Source organism: Mugil cephalus, chromosome 16 (genome assembly GCF_022458985.1).
Source record: "Mugil cephalus isolate CIBA_MC_2020 chromosome 16, CIBA_Mcephalus_1.1, whole genome shotgun sequence".
NCBI lineage: Eukaryota > Metazoa > Chordata > Actinopteri > Mugiliformes > Mugilidae > Mugil > Mugil cephalus.
This window is the reverse complement of record NC_061785.1, coordinates 10,421,851-10,440,337: the sequence shown is the minus strand read 5'-3', so window position 1 is coordinate 10,440,337 and position 18,487 is coordinate 10,421,851. Positions and strand designations below refer to the sequence as shown.

Genomic DNA, 18,487 nt, shown 5'->3' with positions numbered 1-18,487 from the left:
TCTTCACAAACTGTACAAACAGTAACCCAAACCTTTGTAGGGGTCTTGTCACATAACCTTGAGAGCCACCTGCTGCCTACCTTTCAGAAGTGTTTGTGTATTTTCTACACACCGAGACTCTGCAACGAGCGAACGATCCTCTAATTTCAACCCCTCGCTTCTTTCCAAAAAAAAAAAAAAAAAGGAAAAATAATAATAAAAAAAAAGGACCAAGGAAACAAGCCTCCTCCACAACTGCTGTGCCACAAATGACAATGGACCTTTCTGTCCCCTCTCAAATGGATGTCGTCAAGGACTTGTGTAACTAGTTAGGACTACTGATGTAAGAACCGTTACTGGACTGGGGTGTTAAAAAGAAGCCGTTACCAGCAGCAAAGTTTTAGATTTAACCAGCAGCTGCACTTGACACCGCTGTGTGTAGCACATGGAAAACACTGCCAGGTTTTTACCTGTTTCAGTTTTACGCACAGTTTAAAAAAAGTCTACTTGTGTCAACTGTCATACCAGTATGTTTGTATAGTTCGGGTCAGACTGAAATATTTTAATTTTACTTAATATTTATAATAACATAGTCAAGGTGGAAATATGAGCTAACACGAACAAAAAGCTGACAAAAATCAATGCAAAAAGTCCGATAGACAAAGTAATACTGTGTCATGTAAAACATGTAGTAGATCTGGATGACTACAAAATTTAAGGTTACTTTAATTGAAGAAGAAGAAAAAAAAAAAACAGGCATGAGTATTTTCATAATCTTAAGGCTTGTACAGTGCACATGCTTTGCATTGTATGTTTTGTGGAATAAATGGTCAACAGTGACGACGGTGGAATTGGGCGTTTTTATTTTAAAGCCGACAGACAAGAAGCATTTCTTCGCGTGTTGTGTCTCGCTACAATCACACTTAATTATCAACACAAAAACCTCTTCTGGATACGATTGTTAAATAATATTATGTACAAGACATTCACAATGTGTTTAGCACAACTTAGTTCACACTGGGAGCCATTTCCACGGTATTCGGCAGCTCCTGAAGACGGCCGGGCTACATGTGCATCTTCTGATGGTGTCTCCTGAGGTGATAGTTCCGGGAAAAGCTCTTCCCGCACTGAGTGCACTTGAACATCCTCTGTCCCTGGTGGAGCATTTGGTGCGCTTTGAGGCTCTGCAGGCGGCTGAAGCCTTTGCTGCACTCCGGGCAGCTGTACGGCCTCACTCCCGTGTGCTTCCTCTCGTGCCTCTTCAGGTCCCCCGACTGCCGGAAGCTCTCGCCGCAGTGCGTGCACAGGTACGGTTTCTCCCCCGTGTGAGTCCTGAGGTGCACGTTGAGCTGGCCGATGTACGAGAAGCTCTTGCTGCAGTGGGGGCAGCTGTACGGCTTCTCGCCCGTGTGGATGCGCTGGTGCTGCTTCAGGCCGTAGTGGTTGGTGAAGCCCTTCCCGCAGTCCGTGCACAGGTACATGACCTTCAGCTTCCTGAAGCACGTGTGAGATTTCAGATCTTTGGTGCTCGCGCAGCTCTTCCCGCACACGGGGCATTCTTTTTGGCCTTTGTCTTCCTCCTCCTCCTCCTCCAGCTGATCCGCCAGACTTGTCGAATCGGGCTGTGACACGTACTCGACGTGGTGGTGCCTCTTGATGTGTTTGATAAGGTAGCTCTTCAGCGTGAAGGAGAACTGACAGAAGGAGCACGGGAAGAGCTCAGACGTGCAGTGGTACTTCATGCAAGTGTTGCTCTTCTGATGCTGTTTGAGGTTTCCGCACGTCGTGAACACTTTGCCGCAGCGGTCGCAGCTGTAAGATTTCACCTTGGCGTGTGCCGTCACCTCGTGTCTTTTCAGAAAGCCGGTCTTGCTGAAGGTCGCCCCGCACTGTCCGCACTTGTGCTGCCTCAAAGTGCACTTGTGCGCTTTCAGATCGTCCGGGTTCCCATAGGTTTGTTTGCAGCGGTTGCAGCAGAACCATTTGTATTTTCCCAGCTTTCCGTTTCGGGCGGCAGCAGCGGGAGGCTCGGGTTCGGCGGAGTTACTCTCGGCTCGAGCGGGACTGGCCGCTCTCCGCTTAGGCGCTATGAGTTTGGTTATGGCGGAAACTTTGGATCTAGCTCCAAGTCGCTGAGGCCTCCGAGGGGGAAGATTCTGGACGGACTCAACCGTTTCGGGATCAACTCCGTGCCGTGCGGCGGCGTTTGAGCGATGCTCGCTTATGTGCTGCTGCAGGGCGTCCACGGAAGAAAAGGTCAGCGAACACTCGGCGCAGCTGAAGGGCAGAGCGGCATTTATTTTCCCCGGGCTTTTGCTTTGCTTGTGATGAGACTGCAGGTGCCGGTCCAGGTCGTTGTACTGACCGAAGCATTTCTGACAAACGGCGCAGACGTACGGACGTATCCTCTCGTGGATAGTCATCTTGTGTTTCTTGAGGGATGTTTCATTTATAAAGCTCTTACCACAGTCTGAGCAATTAAACTGGGATGTTTCTGCTTTACCTTTAGAAGTGTTTGCAGTTTCCTTCATATCTATAAATTCTTCTTCCACGTTCTCTTTTTCATTTATTTTCTCCGATACAGATTCTGACACGGGTGTCGAGCTTTCTTTTTCTTCAAGGGTTGCGCTCTGATCAGGGTCGACTTCTTGCTTCCTGTGAACCAGCTGGTGCCTGATCAGGCCGGACGCCTGACTGAAGCTTCGCCTGCAGTGCGGGCAGCAGTAGGGCCGCTTGTTCGAGTGCACGCAAAGCTTGTGCCTCCTGAGGTGAGGGATCTGCTTGAAAGTCTTCCCGCAATCGCCGCACGTTTTGGACGCCGCCGAATTGACAGACAACAGGGCCAAGGAGGCCGCGGCCTGATCCGAGTCGGCCGAGGACGCGCGATTTTCATCATCGGCTGCCGCCTCGGGCCGGGAGTGACGGGACTCTGCGTGACGCTGGAGGAAGGACTCTGTGGTGAAGGAGAGCCGACAGTCGGCGCACTGGAAGATCTGAGATGCCGCAGATATGTTGTTCTCTGATGAGAAAGAGGAAGTAATAAATTGATTTGAGCAGAAAAACTGAACTGCAAGAGAACTGCAACTGTGTCGCTCAATAATATGATATCATTTAAATCCAGGAAACTAAAGGTACCTGCTGCTTTCAGCTTCATACGCCACATCTGGGTCCAAGCTCCACTGAACTGGGTGAGAAGTTTGCTGCTGGGCCACACCATGAGCTCGTCTCCAGCGTGGATGGTGCGGCAGCAGTGATACAGGATGCTGCCTTTGTACTGGACCGCCAACAGATTTGTCTCGTCTTTATTGCGAGCATAGTTGATGTACCTGTGTTAAAAAAATGAATAAAAACAATAAAATGAATGGAACAACACAGCTGGAATATCGAAATAATGCAACATTTGTTTTATACTTCTACAGAGAATTTCAATCTGATTGAAACGGTCTTTAAAACAGAGTTCAATACCTCATCCAGTTAGAGTGTGATTCTTTGGCAGCGTCAATGTACTCGTACTGATCCTTGCCTTTGAAAATCTGCAGAAATTAGAATATTTAGACAAGATTCACAGCTCAGACTCATGAACTACGCTCACATGGACATTTGTACTATGTATCACTAATGATGTGAATTATGAAAGGCCTCAATAATCCATTCTATATATATTTCTCTTAGTTTAAATAAACACATTCTTTCATGACTGTCACAGATAAACCAGATAAACATCTGCTAATGTGACAAGTATCCAAAAACCTCAGAAGCACGGCCATCAGCTGATATGTAGCGTCCATGTAAACAGGAATGATTTCAATCCGAGTAATTCAAACAATATCGTCCATGTAAACACAGCCAATGTCGTTTTACTGATTTTAGTTGAACGTATCCGAGCTAACCTCCCAGGAGTAGTCACTCGCTAAAGCATCTTCCATTATTTTCCCTTCCCCCTCGTATGGTCCAAAATGCATTCCAGGGGACATTGTTGGCCCGTGATTTATGACGCCAACTCCCGCACTGGGAATACTGGATCGGCCTATCATCAGGCCAAAAGGCAGAGTGAGGAGGGCCCTCTCGGGGACGCCCACACTCGTTGGGAAGTCGAGAACAAAAGAGGGGCCATTAATGCCATCGGGATCACTCTGGTCCTGGAAGAGAGTCAGACACTCTTCACAATCTAGAAAAGATAGGAAAACAGAATAATTCGGTGAAAATAAACGTAAATCAACATAAATACTATACTACACATCCTCCCAGAACACAACTCTGGTGTAAACCATATAAATAAAGGCAGATGGAGACTATAAAAAGATTTTTAACTTATAAACTCCACACATAGTCATATATGTAGTGCATAATTAAAACATATTTCAATCAACATTTATATCCCTTATTTTAAACAATGGAACTAGGTTTTTATGCAAAACTATTATATAAATGAATTAAAGTTATTATTTTGGTCACACAACACCACCATCAAAATCAACTGTTTTGTGTGGACAGTTTAGCCAGAACATCTGTCCATAATTGCAACCACACATTTCCGACCACACAGAAAAAGAAAACTCATACAGTGACCGAAAAAGGAATAGGCTGAAGGCCAAGGCTTATATTTGCCTGTCCTATACACCTATCAATTACCCAGAATAACAGTAGTACAAAAATAATCACAGCTGTAATTTATGATTACTATAATTATGTTATTTAACATTTTAAGGCTTTCTAAAAAAGTGTATTCCATATTTTTATTTCCATTATAAAGAACAGAACATCTAAATAGTCATATAATACGTCATATATCGCAATATTAGAGAATAATGCAGAACATGCAGACATTTCTTATTCAGTAAGTCCCTTGTTTTATAAAGAATAGCTATGTAAGGGCGTTTGTTTTCATTAGTGTACTTAATGAACTGGCAAAGAGTGCATCTTACTGATGAAAAGTAGCATTGCATGGACTGGAGTCAAAGACAGATGTGCAACACGGTTTTTAGGTCGTGGGATCCGTCAGATTTTTTTTTAGTTTTTAACATGTATTGCAGGACTGCAGTAGTTTGAGCTTAAAGCATGTAATACACAAACAAACAGAGTGTGACATGATGAAGAAACTGTGTTTAGCTTACAAAATCCACTCCCACTCTCTGCGTTTTCTCCTTGTCCCACAGCGTCCAGTAACTTCTGGATTGGCGTTTCTGCTGACTCCAAAACTTTTATCACTACAAAAACAAGGACACTTGCGTGAAAACGTGTAATGTCACCGGTTTAAAAGCTAAATGTTCTTTAGGAAGGTTATCATGCTGTACCTGTCGGGGTGTTGCACTCCTCTATCACAACAACCTCCTCGGTTGTTTCAACCCACTGCGCTCCGTCACTTCTTCCAGACATGAGGAACAACTCTGTGGATAGTTTGTGTCAAATAATTATCCGTCAGTCTTTAAGTCAACTGCTAAACTCAAACACAAACCCAGCACTAAACACCAGATAGGCAGCTACAGCTAACGTTAGCATGCTAACCTAGCGGGCTAAACCTTGCCTTGCCAAAAAAATAGCTTGCTAACATTTAAGCATTTCACATATTGTCCGAAACCCCTCTAATTGTGATAAATTTTAATTTAAACTTTGCTCTTAGGTTGGTTTAATATGCCTATAACTTAACAGCTTCATCAAATATTGCTCTCACAGCACACTCAGCACCATAATATAAATTGGTATTATAACACTAAACAATGCATTTCTAGGAGTACGTCCTACATTCAAGTATATTCTTTGTACCTATTCGACTCAAAACGGCCTTATGTTTTTGGACTGCAGTCCCAAACTAAGAGCATTTAGCTGTTAGCACATGGAGCTCAGCTCAAACTGCCCCGACACCAAACGACGTTTCCCCGGAAGTAAATAAAGTCCCCTTTCGCTATAAATGTGTACAGTTTAGTTTTTATACCAAACAAAGCCATTAACGTTTCGGTAACGTTTCGTAAACTTACACTTTTTTTCTTTTCGTGTTTATGTTCACATCGTTACCACACACAAAAACCGGCAAACATTACAACTAAACAGTGTCATATGTCGGCAGCGGTCATGTCGTTCCTGGCTATATAAACATCGACGGGGAGGTGCTTCCCATCGGCGCCGCTGGTGTAGTGGTATCATGCAAGATTCCCATTCTTGCGACCCGGGTTCGATTCCCGGGCGGCGCACGGATTTTTTTGAAGACTTTTCAAATAATTTGTGGAAATTGAGCACCCTTTACTCCGTGAACAATCGCATACGCTCTCATTAGATACAACATTGTAAACGACTTAATTTTGATTCAGATATGTATATCTTGCTGAACATACATGTGGATTAATCACAGGACATATGCTAACATAAGGCAAGCTTCACGCCAAAGACAGACTCAGGAATACGTCTGAATGATTACAGTGAAATATAAATAATAACAAGAAGAAGAAGAGGAAAAGTGCATCCATTCCCTGGAAGCTGTTGCCTGGCAACCTGTTGAATGAGGTTAGTGTGTTTGTGTTGAAAAGAAAAAAAAAAAACACATCAACAACTGTTGCCTGGCAACGACCCAGCCAAAATAAAGCGCCACTGTCTTCTTTCAGCATCGACATGAAGTCTGTCACAGTTAGCAAAGTTGCCTCAGACTGCGAATTCAACTTTAAAAGTGCGGATGGGTGTCTCAGCATGTGCGGGATGTGCCCTTCTTGCGTCTTTGGCCCGACACCGCCGAGTTCCACCCAGCGGCTGTGGCGGATGGCGGACAAATTCAAGAGGAGATTCGTGGTGGCGCTGATTTTACGCTGCAGGAAAGTCCAAGTGCTCGAAAGCATCCAGAGCGTCCTGGGTGTCACGTCGTGGACGTGGTTCACTTACGCCAGATCGAGAAGCCCCACTTCACCCGAGGACTATCCCTCCCGCACTCCTCCCCACCAGGCCCTGGACGGAAAGCCACTTGGCATGGATTTGAATGAAATCTGGAGGTGGTTCAGCAGCAGTCCGGACTGGATTAAAATCAGATATCTTTGCCGTATTTTCTCACTGTGTGACTCTGAACTTTTACGAACGGCCCTTAATTTAACCAGCGTGCTTCTGGTCCGACAAAAACAAGGGTTTCTAGAATTTAATGGTAAGTCCGCGCAAGAAAATTGTGTTAAAAGAAGTTAATTTGCCATTTTAAATGCTGTGCAATTCCCACCTTTTGCCACTAGATGTCGCGAGATAACACAAATTCAGTGGGACAGTGGTCTGGTTTTAGCGGTGGATTTTAAAGCAGTTACAGCAGTTTTCAATGCTGACTTTTAACTTCTGACTGTAATCATATTCTCCTCTTTAGGGAGTAGCCACAGAATCAAACAACATGTTTCGGACTCGGAAGACCCTGCTCTTATGGTGGTGCCCGGATCCTCAAAATCTGTGTCTGGAGTCACACAGTACCGAGACATCATTGGCAGTCTACCTGTTGATCTCTCCAAAAGGATATTAGGCAAGTTTATATATAAGCAAACAATTATTTGTGTGAAGGTTAAAGACATATTAAAGGTATCCAGGTAAAGTTAAGCAATTTTTACTGGACGAATAAAAGTTATGGCCAGATGACAGCCTTTATATTTGGTATTAAAATAACTGTCACATTGTCAGAATATTATTTTTAGTCGACACCGTAACGTCACAGTGTACATATGTGTGTCCTCTACCAGGTCTGTTAGAGGAGCACACTTTGAGACGCTGCAAGAAGGTCTGTCGATACTGGCAGCACCTGGCACAGGAGACCATGGAGGAAATGAAGTTCAGAAGAAAGTTTCAGGATCAAATTAGCAACATGATGCAGGTTGAGAATTTGGATGATTGTGTTATCTATGAGTATACACCGATCAGCCACAACATTAAAACCACTGACAGGAGAAGAAAATAACATTGGCCAACAATTCAATGGCCCATGTCCATTCTCTGATGAGTCACAACTGTTTTGGAGGCACAAGGGAGACCTACACAATATTAGGAAGGTGGTCATCAGTGTAAATATTTACAGCAGTTTTAATTCAGATTTTTTTTTTAATCTGTCACAATTATATTTTTTGTCCTGTTCTAGAGGTGCAGTCGTGTCAACACAATCAGTCCTATTTATGCCAACTTCGTTGATGTCCTTGTACCAGTAAAGGACGATGAGAATGGGGATTTTAATTCTAACGTCCAAAAGGTGAAGAGATGAATAAAAATTCACTTTTCAAATTGTATTCATGGCAACCAGATACGTTTGTCGATTAACTTTTCGTGGATTGGTTTCACAGGTCAAACAGTTTGACGGTGCTTACGCCAAAATGAAAACTAAGACGGTGCGAATGGAGGAGCGCAACATTTACTGTGGTGCACATTTCATCAAAGTTCTGCTGGACAAGTTAGTGCGTTCAGTTTCAGGATCATGAACGTACATCGTGTGCCACGGCCGGTGTAATCCAGGTGTGCCCGTGTTTGGCAGGGAAGACCCACATCGGGTGCTGGACTACAAGGGCGGCCCGTTGATGGCCCTGGCCTCCAAGGACCGCGTGGCGCATCTGCTTTACGTGGCGTCAGAGACCAGAAACGTGGCGGTGATGAAAGGCCACGTCGGCAGCATCCGGGCCGTGCTGCTCTGCGAGGACAGAGGCCTGCTGATAACGGCGAGCTGTGACGCAAGCATCAGGTGAGGAGGAGGAGTGTGTCTGTTAAACGCTTAGATTGTGAAAGTCCATCCTTGTGAATCGGCGGGACTGAATAGGTTTATTTGCCATTATACCTGCAGGTGTTGGAATCTGAAGACGGACAGGTGCGAGATGGCGCTGTATGGTCACACTGGTACCATCAACTGCCTGGATGTGCATGGAGATAGACTCGTGTCAGGAGCTAAGGATTGTCTAGTGAAAGGTAAGCAGCCTCTAACCTCTAAAACAGCTGGTCAGTATGGAGAGTTTAACGAAACAGCCCTCTACTAAATCCTCTCTAAATTCTTTGTCCTGTTATGGTCTTCTACCTTAATTTGCTCCGACCCAGCAGCACATAGCTCAGTTGGTGCAGGAAACGTTGACGTGTTGCCTTTAATATGAGACAATAATTATTCAAATAAACTCTGTACTGGCTCAGATATACCCCATTTACTTTGAGGTTTTCGAGCATTAGTCTTCAAAACATCAGTTTACAGGCATTCAATTAAATTAAATTATTACCAAAAAAAAAATCATATTGTGTTGTTAATATTCCAACACTACCATCACATTTTTCTGTTCAGTAATAGTTAGTTGTGGTCTGTTCTCTGGATAATATTACTTTGAACTTGGAACAACCTGTTTTGGATTTTACACAGCGAAATTATTAAAACTCAACTATACAGATTCTTAAACCTTATCCATTTCTAAAAGCTGAATCTGAACTTGTTTGAGTTTTCCTGAAGACTCTAGTTTTGTTTTTTGAAACATCTCTGGGTGGTGCACACTTGAAACTCACATGGCTGCAGGTGTGTATCCACTCAGTACTCACCTGAATTCAAGGACGTTGTTCAGTTCAGTTAACCTGTGATGTATCCTCTTGTTTTTCATGATTATTTATTCTCCAATCACCCTTTAATGGTCAGAAACTCTCCATACCCACATATGTTCCAAAGGAAAACGTGCCACTTAGAACTGTATTTTTAGACATAAAAAAAAAAAAGAATCTGTAATTTATAAACCATTGCGTTGCCAGTGTGGAGTCTACAGACAGGGAAGCATTTTGAGGATTGTAATTTCAAGCACCCCAGCCGTGTCCACTGTGTAAAGATCAACGAAACTACGGTCTACAGCAGCTGCGATCGGGGCCTGATCAAAATATGGAGCCTGGAGAAAGCGTCGCTGCTCAGGGTGAGTGTAAATCACTGCCGAGGAACAAATATATATTTATATTACATTGTATGCCATGTGCAGTTGCTAAAATATTTACATTTGTTCATACATTTTTAAGTTGTCGCTGCTGTCCCTCAGGTGATTGATGCCCACAAGAGCTCGGTGAAGTGCCTGTTCTGTGATGAATGGCACCTTTTATCAGGCGACGCCAACGGCAAGGTTCTGGCATGGAGCACCAACTGCGATGCCAAACAGTGCCTGATGACCTTTAACCACCCGAAGTGAGTTCAAAACTTTTCGAAAAGCGCTTGAAAATGTTACACGCGGATGTCTTGCAATGCGGCGTTTTCCGATTTTTCTGCAGGGAGGTAAAATCTCTGACTCTCGTCTACCTCCGTGTCGTCACCGGCTGCTTGGACGGGAAGATTCGCGTGTTTCATTTCCTCACTGGGGACTGTTTGAAAGAGATCACGGCCGAGACCGAAGCAGGCCGTATGCTGTCCCTGCACTTTCATGAACACAGGTGAGTAAGATGCATGTTTCTTTTTGTTTCCATTCATTTTTTCTTATTGTGGTTTAAATTGCATTGCCCCGTCAGCATATTAGTGAACACGGCGACGGGCGTGAAGCTCTACAAGTTTGCCCAAGTGTTCTGGGATTACGCGGACTCAAAAAAGGGGGGCCGGGAAGATGTAGCCGCTCAGGATTGTTCCGTTTCTATCGGGGCAGAGGAAGCGGCGCAGGTCCCTTCACCAACTCGAAAGATTCATAACACAATGAACCCAGAGGGAGAGAAGCTGTTTCACCAGATCCGCTCCTTATCTACACCGACTAAATGTCAAACGCGAGGTAAGCATGCTCAAGTCGAAAGTAGCGATGCGTTTCAAGAATCCTTGTTGTCAGTGAAACTTTTCCTCCGCAGCCAGAGCACGCCGTGACAACGCCGACCAGTCGCTCATTCTGAGCGAGAAGGCGGCAACTAAACGGATGAGGGAGAGGGGTCTCCACCGTCCCCTCACGCGGGACTCCATCCTCCTCAGGGTCAACGCCATCCAGAAAGCGCAGTGCATGGACGAGGTCGGCATCAACATGGAGAGCAACGCCAGGCTGCGAGACTCGTGGGGCCCTCGCGCGGGTCAGGATCCGCAGCCGTGCCCTCGAGGGGCCCGGAGGGTAACGACCTGCGTGCCCGCTCTGAAGCGGGTTGGCGGTCAAAATGCGCAGAACACGTCACATTGCAGGGACGTTTCCACAGCCCCTGCCGCACACAGGCCAATCAAGGAGCTCGGAAGTGCCGCGGCGGGGCGGCAGGCTGAGAAGTGCTTGCCCGTGAGGTCGCTGCGTAATCAAGGATGTTGCATGGAAGCTAGAACCAGTTTACCCAGGATTAATTTGGACACATTCAGAAAGTAGGAAGCATTCAAGCAGCTGCTTGAAGACGTTCGTTAAAGCCAAGAGGGAGCCCATGCCGAGCTCTGAGCCAAAACTGAGATGCATACAGTGATAATGGGAGGAAGGTTAAAGGTGCATTCGTAGACGATCAGTTAGTGGTGTCATACAATTCAGTGTCAAATACTTTAATGAACTCTATCACAGTGGCACAATCCCTGTTTTGGACATAAGCCCTTATCCAAGGCGCATTACCTTTAATTGTGTTGTTGCATTAAGATTACACTAGGGGTCAGTATTGTACCATCTGATTGATAGGCAGACCAAGGCACAGACCTGTTAAAATAGTTGATCTGTTTTTTTAAAGGACTGTAATCATTTTTTTTCATACATTTTATGTGTTGTAAATAAATGTTCTTTTTATTGTTAAGATTTGTTTATATTATTCTGGTTTCCCCCTTAAGATTGTATGCTTAGTTCCCATTTGTGTATAGAGTTACACCCATGTGGACTTTAATTCGAAAACATGGGCAGCAAAATATTTTTTTCCACATTTGTTTTATTCTACACTTGAGTTTTTAATTAGGTGATCTTCAGTCACAGTTTCCTGCCACTTACTGTAACTTTTTTGTTAGTTTTTTTTTTTTAAAAGCACATTTTCAAGTAGTAATTTTCCTTCTTAAGTAATCAGTCTGTAAAACCCTCTTGTCTACTTCAATCAAGCACCAAACCTTTATGGATTTTAGCTCCTGTGGTACTTCAGACGAGATGTCATCAGAGCGAGCCGAGTTAGTCCTACCCACGGAGACCTTTCACCTTGCCTCCTGCTCTCTGGGCCCCGGTGCCCCGAGGGCATCATTAGGAGTGATGAGGTTGAAGATCAGGGAGAGAAGGTCTTCTGCTTTGACAGCGGCGGCACAACAGCTGGGCACCCGCGGATAACAAAGAGTTTATGGGGAGGACTGACTGGGTAGGACGTCTTCTTTCACAAGCGCTCTGCAGCTAATTTGATTTGGTCTGCAGAAAACTGAGAAGAATGGCGTCTTCCATCCTTTTTTTCTCCCGTGGTGGTGTGAAGTAGGAAGACAATACAGTCAACTCCCGCCTCCCCCCCAGCTCAGTTTGGCTTCATCAGGCAGCACAGCACCCCCCATTGTTTGGTCAGGTATGGAGTCTCTTGTTCAGGACGGGCTGAGCTGCGGGAGGGATAACGAGCGTAAAATCAAAGCAAAGTTAGAAAAGGGAAAGTCTTCATGGAGGAATGCTCCAAGACCTTCTGCTCCCTTGAGTAGGCCCAAGGGTTGTCTGGGGAGACAAGGGTACAGGTTTATTTATGCATGAGGAGAAGCTTCAGAGAAATGACAGTTAACCCCCGCGCACTGAAAGAAGGTTTCAAGGGTTGGAGGTGGGGGAGAAGGCAACAAAAGACGGTTCGGTTTTTACCACAGCTGACCTTCAATCTGCATCGATCTCCATCTCCAAAGGCGTGCATTTGCATCATAGTCTATTTGTCAAATTAATTTTTCAATTTTTGTCATGCTGTGTCAGCAGCAGATTCGAGCCCCGTCTTGACTAGTACCCTGCCTCCAGACCAGGTCAGTCACGGTGAAGAATTGAAGAATGAGATTAACCAGATCTTGATCCGCACCGCTTTTGTATTTGCATGTAGCTCAGACGGGTGGCTGGCGCGCCCCGGAGCCATTCACATATCTCACCGTTGCCAGGTCTAACGATGCGGGCGTCAGATGCACGGGCTCAATGAATATGCAAATTACACCATTCTCATGGGGAACTGAGTCATGATAAAAATGGTTACAGAGTAGTGCCTTTGTGGGAATCGTGCAGTTGGGGAACTGAATCCAGGGTTGAATGAGGATCCTTAAGGAACACATTCAAGGCCCGACGGAGCAGTGACATCAACACATGGGTGTAACGACAGGGGCCTTGATCTTAAGGCAGCTTTAGATGCCAGGCCGCACAGCCAACACTCTTTCCAGCCGTCCTGTTAGGAGTCAGCAAAGCCAGCGTAGAAACGAGATCCATATGCCTTTCTGACCTCATTTGCAGATAGACATCATAAGCGAAAGGGAATACAGTCACAATGAAAGGAGGCAATTAACAGGAACACCATTACCGAGATGTGGGACTGATTAACATCCACAAGCAGCCAAGCCAAATAGATAAGAGGGGAACCTGATTGCTCATTGACTGGGTCTCAGTGGTGCCTCTGCAGCAGGCGGGTTCTTCTTTTGTGGAGTTGGACCTCTTGGAGATCAAGGATCTTTGATTGAGCCAAAAAGAGGAGAGCGAAACCACAGCGACCACACATCAGGGAGATGATCAAAGAGGCTACTGCTGGCTTCTGGTTCCCTATGTATGAGGCTAAACCCCAAAAGATAATTTTTCAAAGTTGTTCCTTGATGGCTCAGTGCTAACATATGTCATGGAGCACCAATATCAGCTGGGAGGTGACACCTGGATATTACCGGAGGCGGACGCAAAACATAAAGGAGTCATTGTGAATTCAGACCGTAAAGGACATTTTCCCCTTCCACTCTCAATTTTGTTTGCGTTTATTTAATGAAACTTTCTCTTTCACTTATGAATTGAGTGATTGTACGGCGAGACCATCTGTTTTTTTTAGCGTGACATCTGGAGTGCATTTTGATAATTGCACAGAGATTATTTCCTATCTACACGACCTGTTTTATACAAAAGCCCGATAGAAAAACAAACAAATACAAAATGAAACACGCCGCTGGCGAATGTTGCATTTAAGGTCGGATGTTTCTGTGCCATTATTCACAGGCAGCGCTGATTTATGGCTCTCGTCCTCTGGAGGGCCAACTATCACCGCTCATGGAAATGTTCACACTCAACCAATTATCGGCGCTTCTGCAAGTCTCAGCTCCTCAGTGAGTTTTTGACTTGAAACGACAAGGAACAGCATGTAAAACTGCACTGAATCCTAAACGACTGTCGAATAAACACGAGTCTGAAACTATTGTATGGGCTTTACAATCCCTTTTTGAATACGGTAGGTGTTTCTCGAATGTGTTTCAGCTCGGCTATTAATCTGTTGAGACGGGTGTCAGGAATTGACCTGCGCTCTCAATGGCCCCCCAGTCTTCACAGAGCTGTCCCAGACGCACGCAGGCGACAGTGTTAAGTGTCATAATTTCACTATTTTCCCAGACATAAATACAGAGACGTAAATGGCAGAGGTCAGCTGCATAAAACTTCCCTATTTAGAGGTCACGCCGTCGGAGGCGGGCGGGGAGTGGCACCTCGGAACAAGAGGGCAATTCACGGAGGAAAAGTCAGGAAAAATGGCATCTGACTCTACTTCCTGCCACAAAGTGAACAGAAAATTTATTGTAATAGAGGACTACAAAGGTCTTCGTGCACCACAGAAGAAGAGTTAAACACTTAAGTATGCTCAGAGTAGGGGATAAGTGTTGGATGCACTTACACTTAAATGGATATTGCACCGACGAAGCGAAATTTAAAAATAGCATCCTGCCATTATTCTACCAACAATACCAACTGCCACATACAGTAAATGTCTACAATAAGTGTTTCTATTCAAAGCTTTACGCTGGTGCAGAGTGAAAGAAAGTTTCTGATGGCTAATGGACATCGCTATCGGTGCTTTCCTCCTAGTTCGACGCACTCCATCAATGTCTGACGAACAATTAGCCACTCACTCATGTCGAGCACAGATGTTTGCTCTCCTCTCAGTCCTGATAGCGCCAAGGCTCTCGCTGTTTGGAGAGGTCATGGTGTGTGATAAGGAGGAGTCAACCGGTGAAGGAGGTTTTACATGTCAGTTTTTCTATTTTCGCGGCGACATGGATTATTTATTTATTTTTTGTTCTTTAATTTGCATTAATCAAGCCAGCCAATGGAATTCTGCTGCTGCCCTTGCTTAATGATCAATGAACACCGTGATGGATATGGATGGCCCTGCTGGTATAGGGTTATAATGTCCCCATAGGAGATTATAATTAAACAAAAACAGATTTCTACCGCTCATTAATGTTTAAACCTAAAGGACTCATCAAACTCAAATCAAAGGACAAAAGGTGCTGTCGCTGTGTCTAGAACAAAAAGTTTCACTTAAAAACATCCATAAAAAACGCTACAGCCAACACCCAACTGGTACCGATGTAGAGTAAGTACACCCCCATACCAGCATGTGGCAGTAGTCTGTTTTTATAATTCGAAAGGGGAAACCAAAAAGATGCAGATAGAGCTTGGAAGGTGGCAACAAACTAGTGATGATTCTTTTTACTGACTCACCTAATTTCACTGCGAAAAAAATAGTTACCGGTCAGCAGTTCTCAAATGAAATGAAATATTTGTTTTTCACACATAATTAAATTAACCAATCACAAATGGTATAGAGGGTATGCACTGACGTCACTGTTATCCGGGGCCACGCCCTCTGAGTGTCAAAAAACGTGACCAAACGTATCAGAACAGCGGGACCGATTTAAGACAATTAAGGACACCTGGACTCGACGGTGATCCTACGAACTATTATGGATTTGGGAAAAGTGGATTAGCCCCAGTTTCAGTTAATTTAAGTTGGTTTTAGGTCGTTTCACTTCAATGATAAATATAGGTAACTAAAAGATGCTAAAGCTAAGAGCTGTACTGAGAAGTAACGTTACTATTACAATACCTTAGTGTGTGACCGGACGTTAAAAGGATGACGAGGAGTGATCGCAAATATTCCGTTTATTGTTTTTATTGTTATTTATTGTTGGAACTGGAATAGTTACTGTCGACCGTAACTACGCCAAAACAACAACGTGGACAAATTTACCTGACAGCCCTCCAGAAGGTAAGTTGTGACTCAAAAAATAAATAAAAATACAGCATAAATTCATATTACCTGACATTATATGTGAACCACAACACCAGGTTTCTGTGCCAGTATAATGCAGCGATCCATTTATTTCTCTTTTCATTGTCAGTCGGATATATTTGGAAAAACATATCTCCGACTGCTTTTCTAATCTGTTGTTACAGTCAACCGCACAACATTTTTTAATAAAATTAATTTTACAATTTAGACGCTATTAAAGTTTGTGACGTCATGCGCATACCCTCCATAATATGCTTACCTTCTATTGTACCACAATTTAATTATAAACGTTTTAAACATTTAAACAAAAAAATCCCATATTAAAATAATATCCATATTGAAATAATATGTGCAAGAAAATATATATTTAAATAAGATTTTTTGTTCTTTTTTCACACAGGAAATTCTATTTCCTAATGTGATCAATTGTGAGTGGAACTCACTAGCGAGGTCACTGCACAACGAGTCACACACTAGAGAAGTTAAGTTTATGTTCAGAACAGAACCGGCTAAATATTTCTTATTTATTTAGCAGAGCTGCAGACTTTGAACTCAGGTAATTCACGGGGAGCGCTGGGCGTTGATTCGTTCACATTGTAAGTGGGGCCAGGCTATTGTGACCGACTGAGTGATTAGTTCGTTCACAGCTCAAAGCAGGAAAAGAGGGAGTCGAAACAAGAAACCAGGGCTGTTTCTTTTCTTTTCCGACACGACTAATACATAGATTAACTTGATGTATTTGTCAGCGAACGAGTTAATAGAGATGAGGAATTATGACTCACAAGTCAGTAAAATAAACCAACCAGTTTTGAACGGTCCATTCAAGACTCGCACATCACTACAACAAACTGTGGAAAGAGCTGGCCTCTCCTAAATCACACTTGGGCTACATATTAGTCCGATGACCATGTTGCCGCCACCTGAGGGTCGATTAGTTTCAACGCTCAGCGATTGCCCAACACCGGTAGGTAGGTAGGTACAGGCCTAGCACGTTCATTGGTATTTACCAAAGAGCTAAAATCGACTTTCAGCCTTCTTTCGAAAATCACCAAATAGAAGACACAACAAATACCACCACCCAGACATGATAACTCGACTGCTGTTTGTACTGTAAATACTCCGTGCGCTTCTTACTCTCTCCTCTCTTGACCCTGGTCCAGGAAGAGCCTTTTTTGGTGCTGAGGAGAACCAACGGGGGGTCCTAGTTTAGATATTTCACAGCTCAGCGGGCGCCTCAGCCTGTTGATACAAGTGCTGGGAAAAAAACACGCGGCCCCATTGATTCATGCCATTTGTGTTTTTCATTTAGTTGTCATGTGTAGGACCTGGGGATAAAACTGACCCATATTAGCAGCAGATGTTTTGGGTCACTGAGTAGAGCCTCTTATGTGTTTTTCCCCAGGGGTCCGCGGGGCGAGGAGGAGAGGAGTATCGAGGTCGACCAGAGGGGTGGCTGTTTGACGAGGAAGAGGAGCACAGGTTTGAACTCTTGGGCCAGAGAAAATGTGAGTAAAGAGATTCCCTTACGAGCAGCTGTCATCCTGCAGGCTAACGTTTGTGCCTGAAACGTGCTGCAGACCCCGAGCCAAAACGTCAAGAGCAAACTTGAGCTAATCAGCGTCCTCAAAGGTTAATTAGACATCTACATAAATAATCGTTTCACTGCCAAGGTTCTGATTAAAAGATTGATGCTTCTCCCATGTTTATGGTAAACATGAGGCTGGAGCTAGCACGCGATTGTGTTAACTTAGCATAAAGGTTGGAAGTACAGAACAGTGGCGCAGATTAGGGGGGAAAATCAGGGCCCCTGACTCTCAGGTGCGCCAAAAGAAAGGGGAAAAAAGAGAGAAAATTGTTAAACTATCATCATAAAAATATCATTTTGTAATATCATAGTCAAATATAGTAGTAAAATAAGTGATCTTTTTGGCAGGGAAAGTTCAATATCTGCATATCAAAAGGTAAATATTGACCAACCGCACCCGTGATACTGCATTAGCGCATCAGTTGCAGGCAGCATAATAAATTATTATTAATTATTATTACTATGGCTACATCAGTCACAATGCTGCCCAGTAGAAAAAGAAATCAGGGTTTAATAAAAGGACAGAGGGAAAAGAGAGAGGGAAGAGACAAAAAAGGGGTGCCAGAATGTGAGCCAGATCGTCTGTAAGAAAGGTGTGTACACTCTGTAGTTTAAATAAAGTTTAAACAGAAATTAACGTGTTCCCAGCGCAATAAGCTAGCTTGCTGCGGGCTAGAGTTAGGGTCCGTGAACACTTCATTTATTTGATTTTCATCTTTTCAACAGTTATTTCATTATTAGTTTTTCAATGTCAAACTTTGTTCTCTATTTATAATATTCAATTGTCTACATTGAAATCGCTTTTCTGTATATTAT

At 44.0% G+C, this 18,487-nt stretch overlaps 2 protein-coding genes and 1 non-coding gene across 4 annotated transcripts; 2 read left to right on the top strand and 1 right to left on the bottom strand.

The window, feature by feature from the left end:
- Positions 1–893: 893 nt before the first annotated feature.
- Positions 894–6,055, bottom strand: LOC125022205 (histone-lysine N-methyltransferase PRDM9-like). 2 transcript variants are annotated; one of them, XM_047608641.1, is made up of 7 exons: positions 5,955–6,055; positions 5,274–5,366; positions 5,094–5,186; positions 3,870–4,147; positions 3,445–3,512; positions 3,115–3,305; positions 894–2,998 (listed from the first exon to the last, which is right to left on the bottom strand). In XM_047608641.1, the coding sequence occupies exons 2-7, from the start codon at positions 5,353–5,355 to the stop codon at positions 1,044–1,046; spliced, it is 2,667 nt and encodes an 888-aa protein (XP_047464597.1). In that variant the 5' UTR covers positions 5,356–5,366; positions 5,955–6,055; the 3' UTR covers positions 894–1,043. The 2 variants fall into 2 exon arrangements, with proteins under 2 accessions (XP_047464597.1, XP_047464596.1); XM_047608640.1 differs by lacking the exon at positions 5,955–6,055 and adding an exon at positions 5,743–5,886.
- A 41-nt stretch (positions 6,056–6,096) lies between these two features.
- On the top strand, positions 6,097–6,167 carry trnag-ccc. The gene has a single exon. It is a non-coding gene; the product is annotated as a tRNA-Gly (tRNA).
- A 352-nt stretch (positions 6,168–6,519) lies between these two features.
- Positions 6,520–11,643, top strand: fbxw10 (F-box and WD repeat domain containing 10). The gene is made up of 12 exons (XM_047608642.1): positions 6,520–7,099; positions 7,307–7,456; positions 7,671–7,801; positions 8,063–8,170; positions 8,262–8,368; positions 8,450–8,653; positions 8,753–8,874; positions 9,688–9,842; positions 9,963–10,105; positions 10,189–10,347; positions 10,423–10,673; positions 10,747–11,643. Exons 1-12 carry the CDS (start codon positions 6,583–6,585, stop codon positions 11,235–11,237), a joined length of 2,538 nt encoding a protein of 845 aa, XP_047464598.1. The 5' UTR covers positions 6,520–6,582; the 3' UTR covers positions 11,238–11,643.
- Positions 11,644–18,487: the final 6,844 nt, after the last annotated feature.

Excerpts from the sequence above, each read along its gene's own strand:
- fbxw10 (XM_047608642.1), top strand. The coding sequence starts at position 6,583 with ATGAAGTCTGTCACAGTTAGCAAAGTTGCCTCAGACTGCGAATTCAAC. Across the intron at positions 7,802-8,062 it reads AAATTAGCAACATGATGCAG|AGGTGCAGTCGTGTCAACAC; the intron begins GTTGAGAATTTG and ends GTCCTGTTCTAG. Across the intron at positions 9,843-9,962 it reads AGAAAGCGTCGCTGCTCAGG|GTGATTGATGCCCACAAGAG; the intron begins GTGAGTGTAAAT and ends GCTGTCCCTCAG.
- LOC125022205 (XM_047608641.1), bottom strand. The coding sequence starts at position 5,355 with ATGTCTGGAAGAAGTGACGGAGCGCAGTGGGTTGAAACAACCGAGGAG. Across the intron at positions 5,187-5,273 it reads GGAGTGCAACACCCCGACAG|TGATAAAAGTTTTGGAGTCA; the intron begins GTACAGCATGAT and ends TTGTTTTTGTAG. Across the intron at positions 2,999-3,114 it reads TATGAAGCTGAAAGCAGCAG|AGAACAACATATCTGCGGCA; the intron begins GTACCTTTAGTT and ends CTTTCTCATCAG.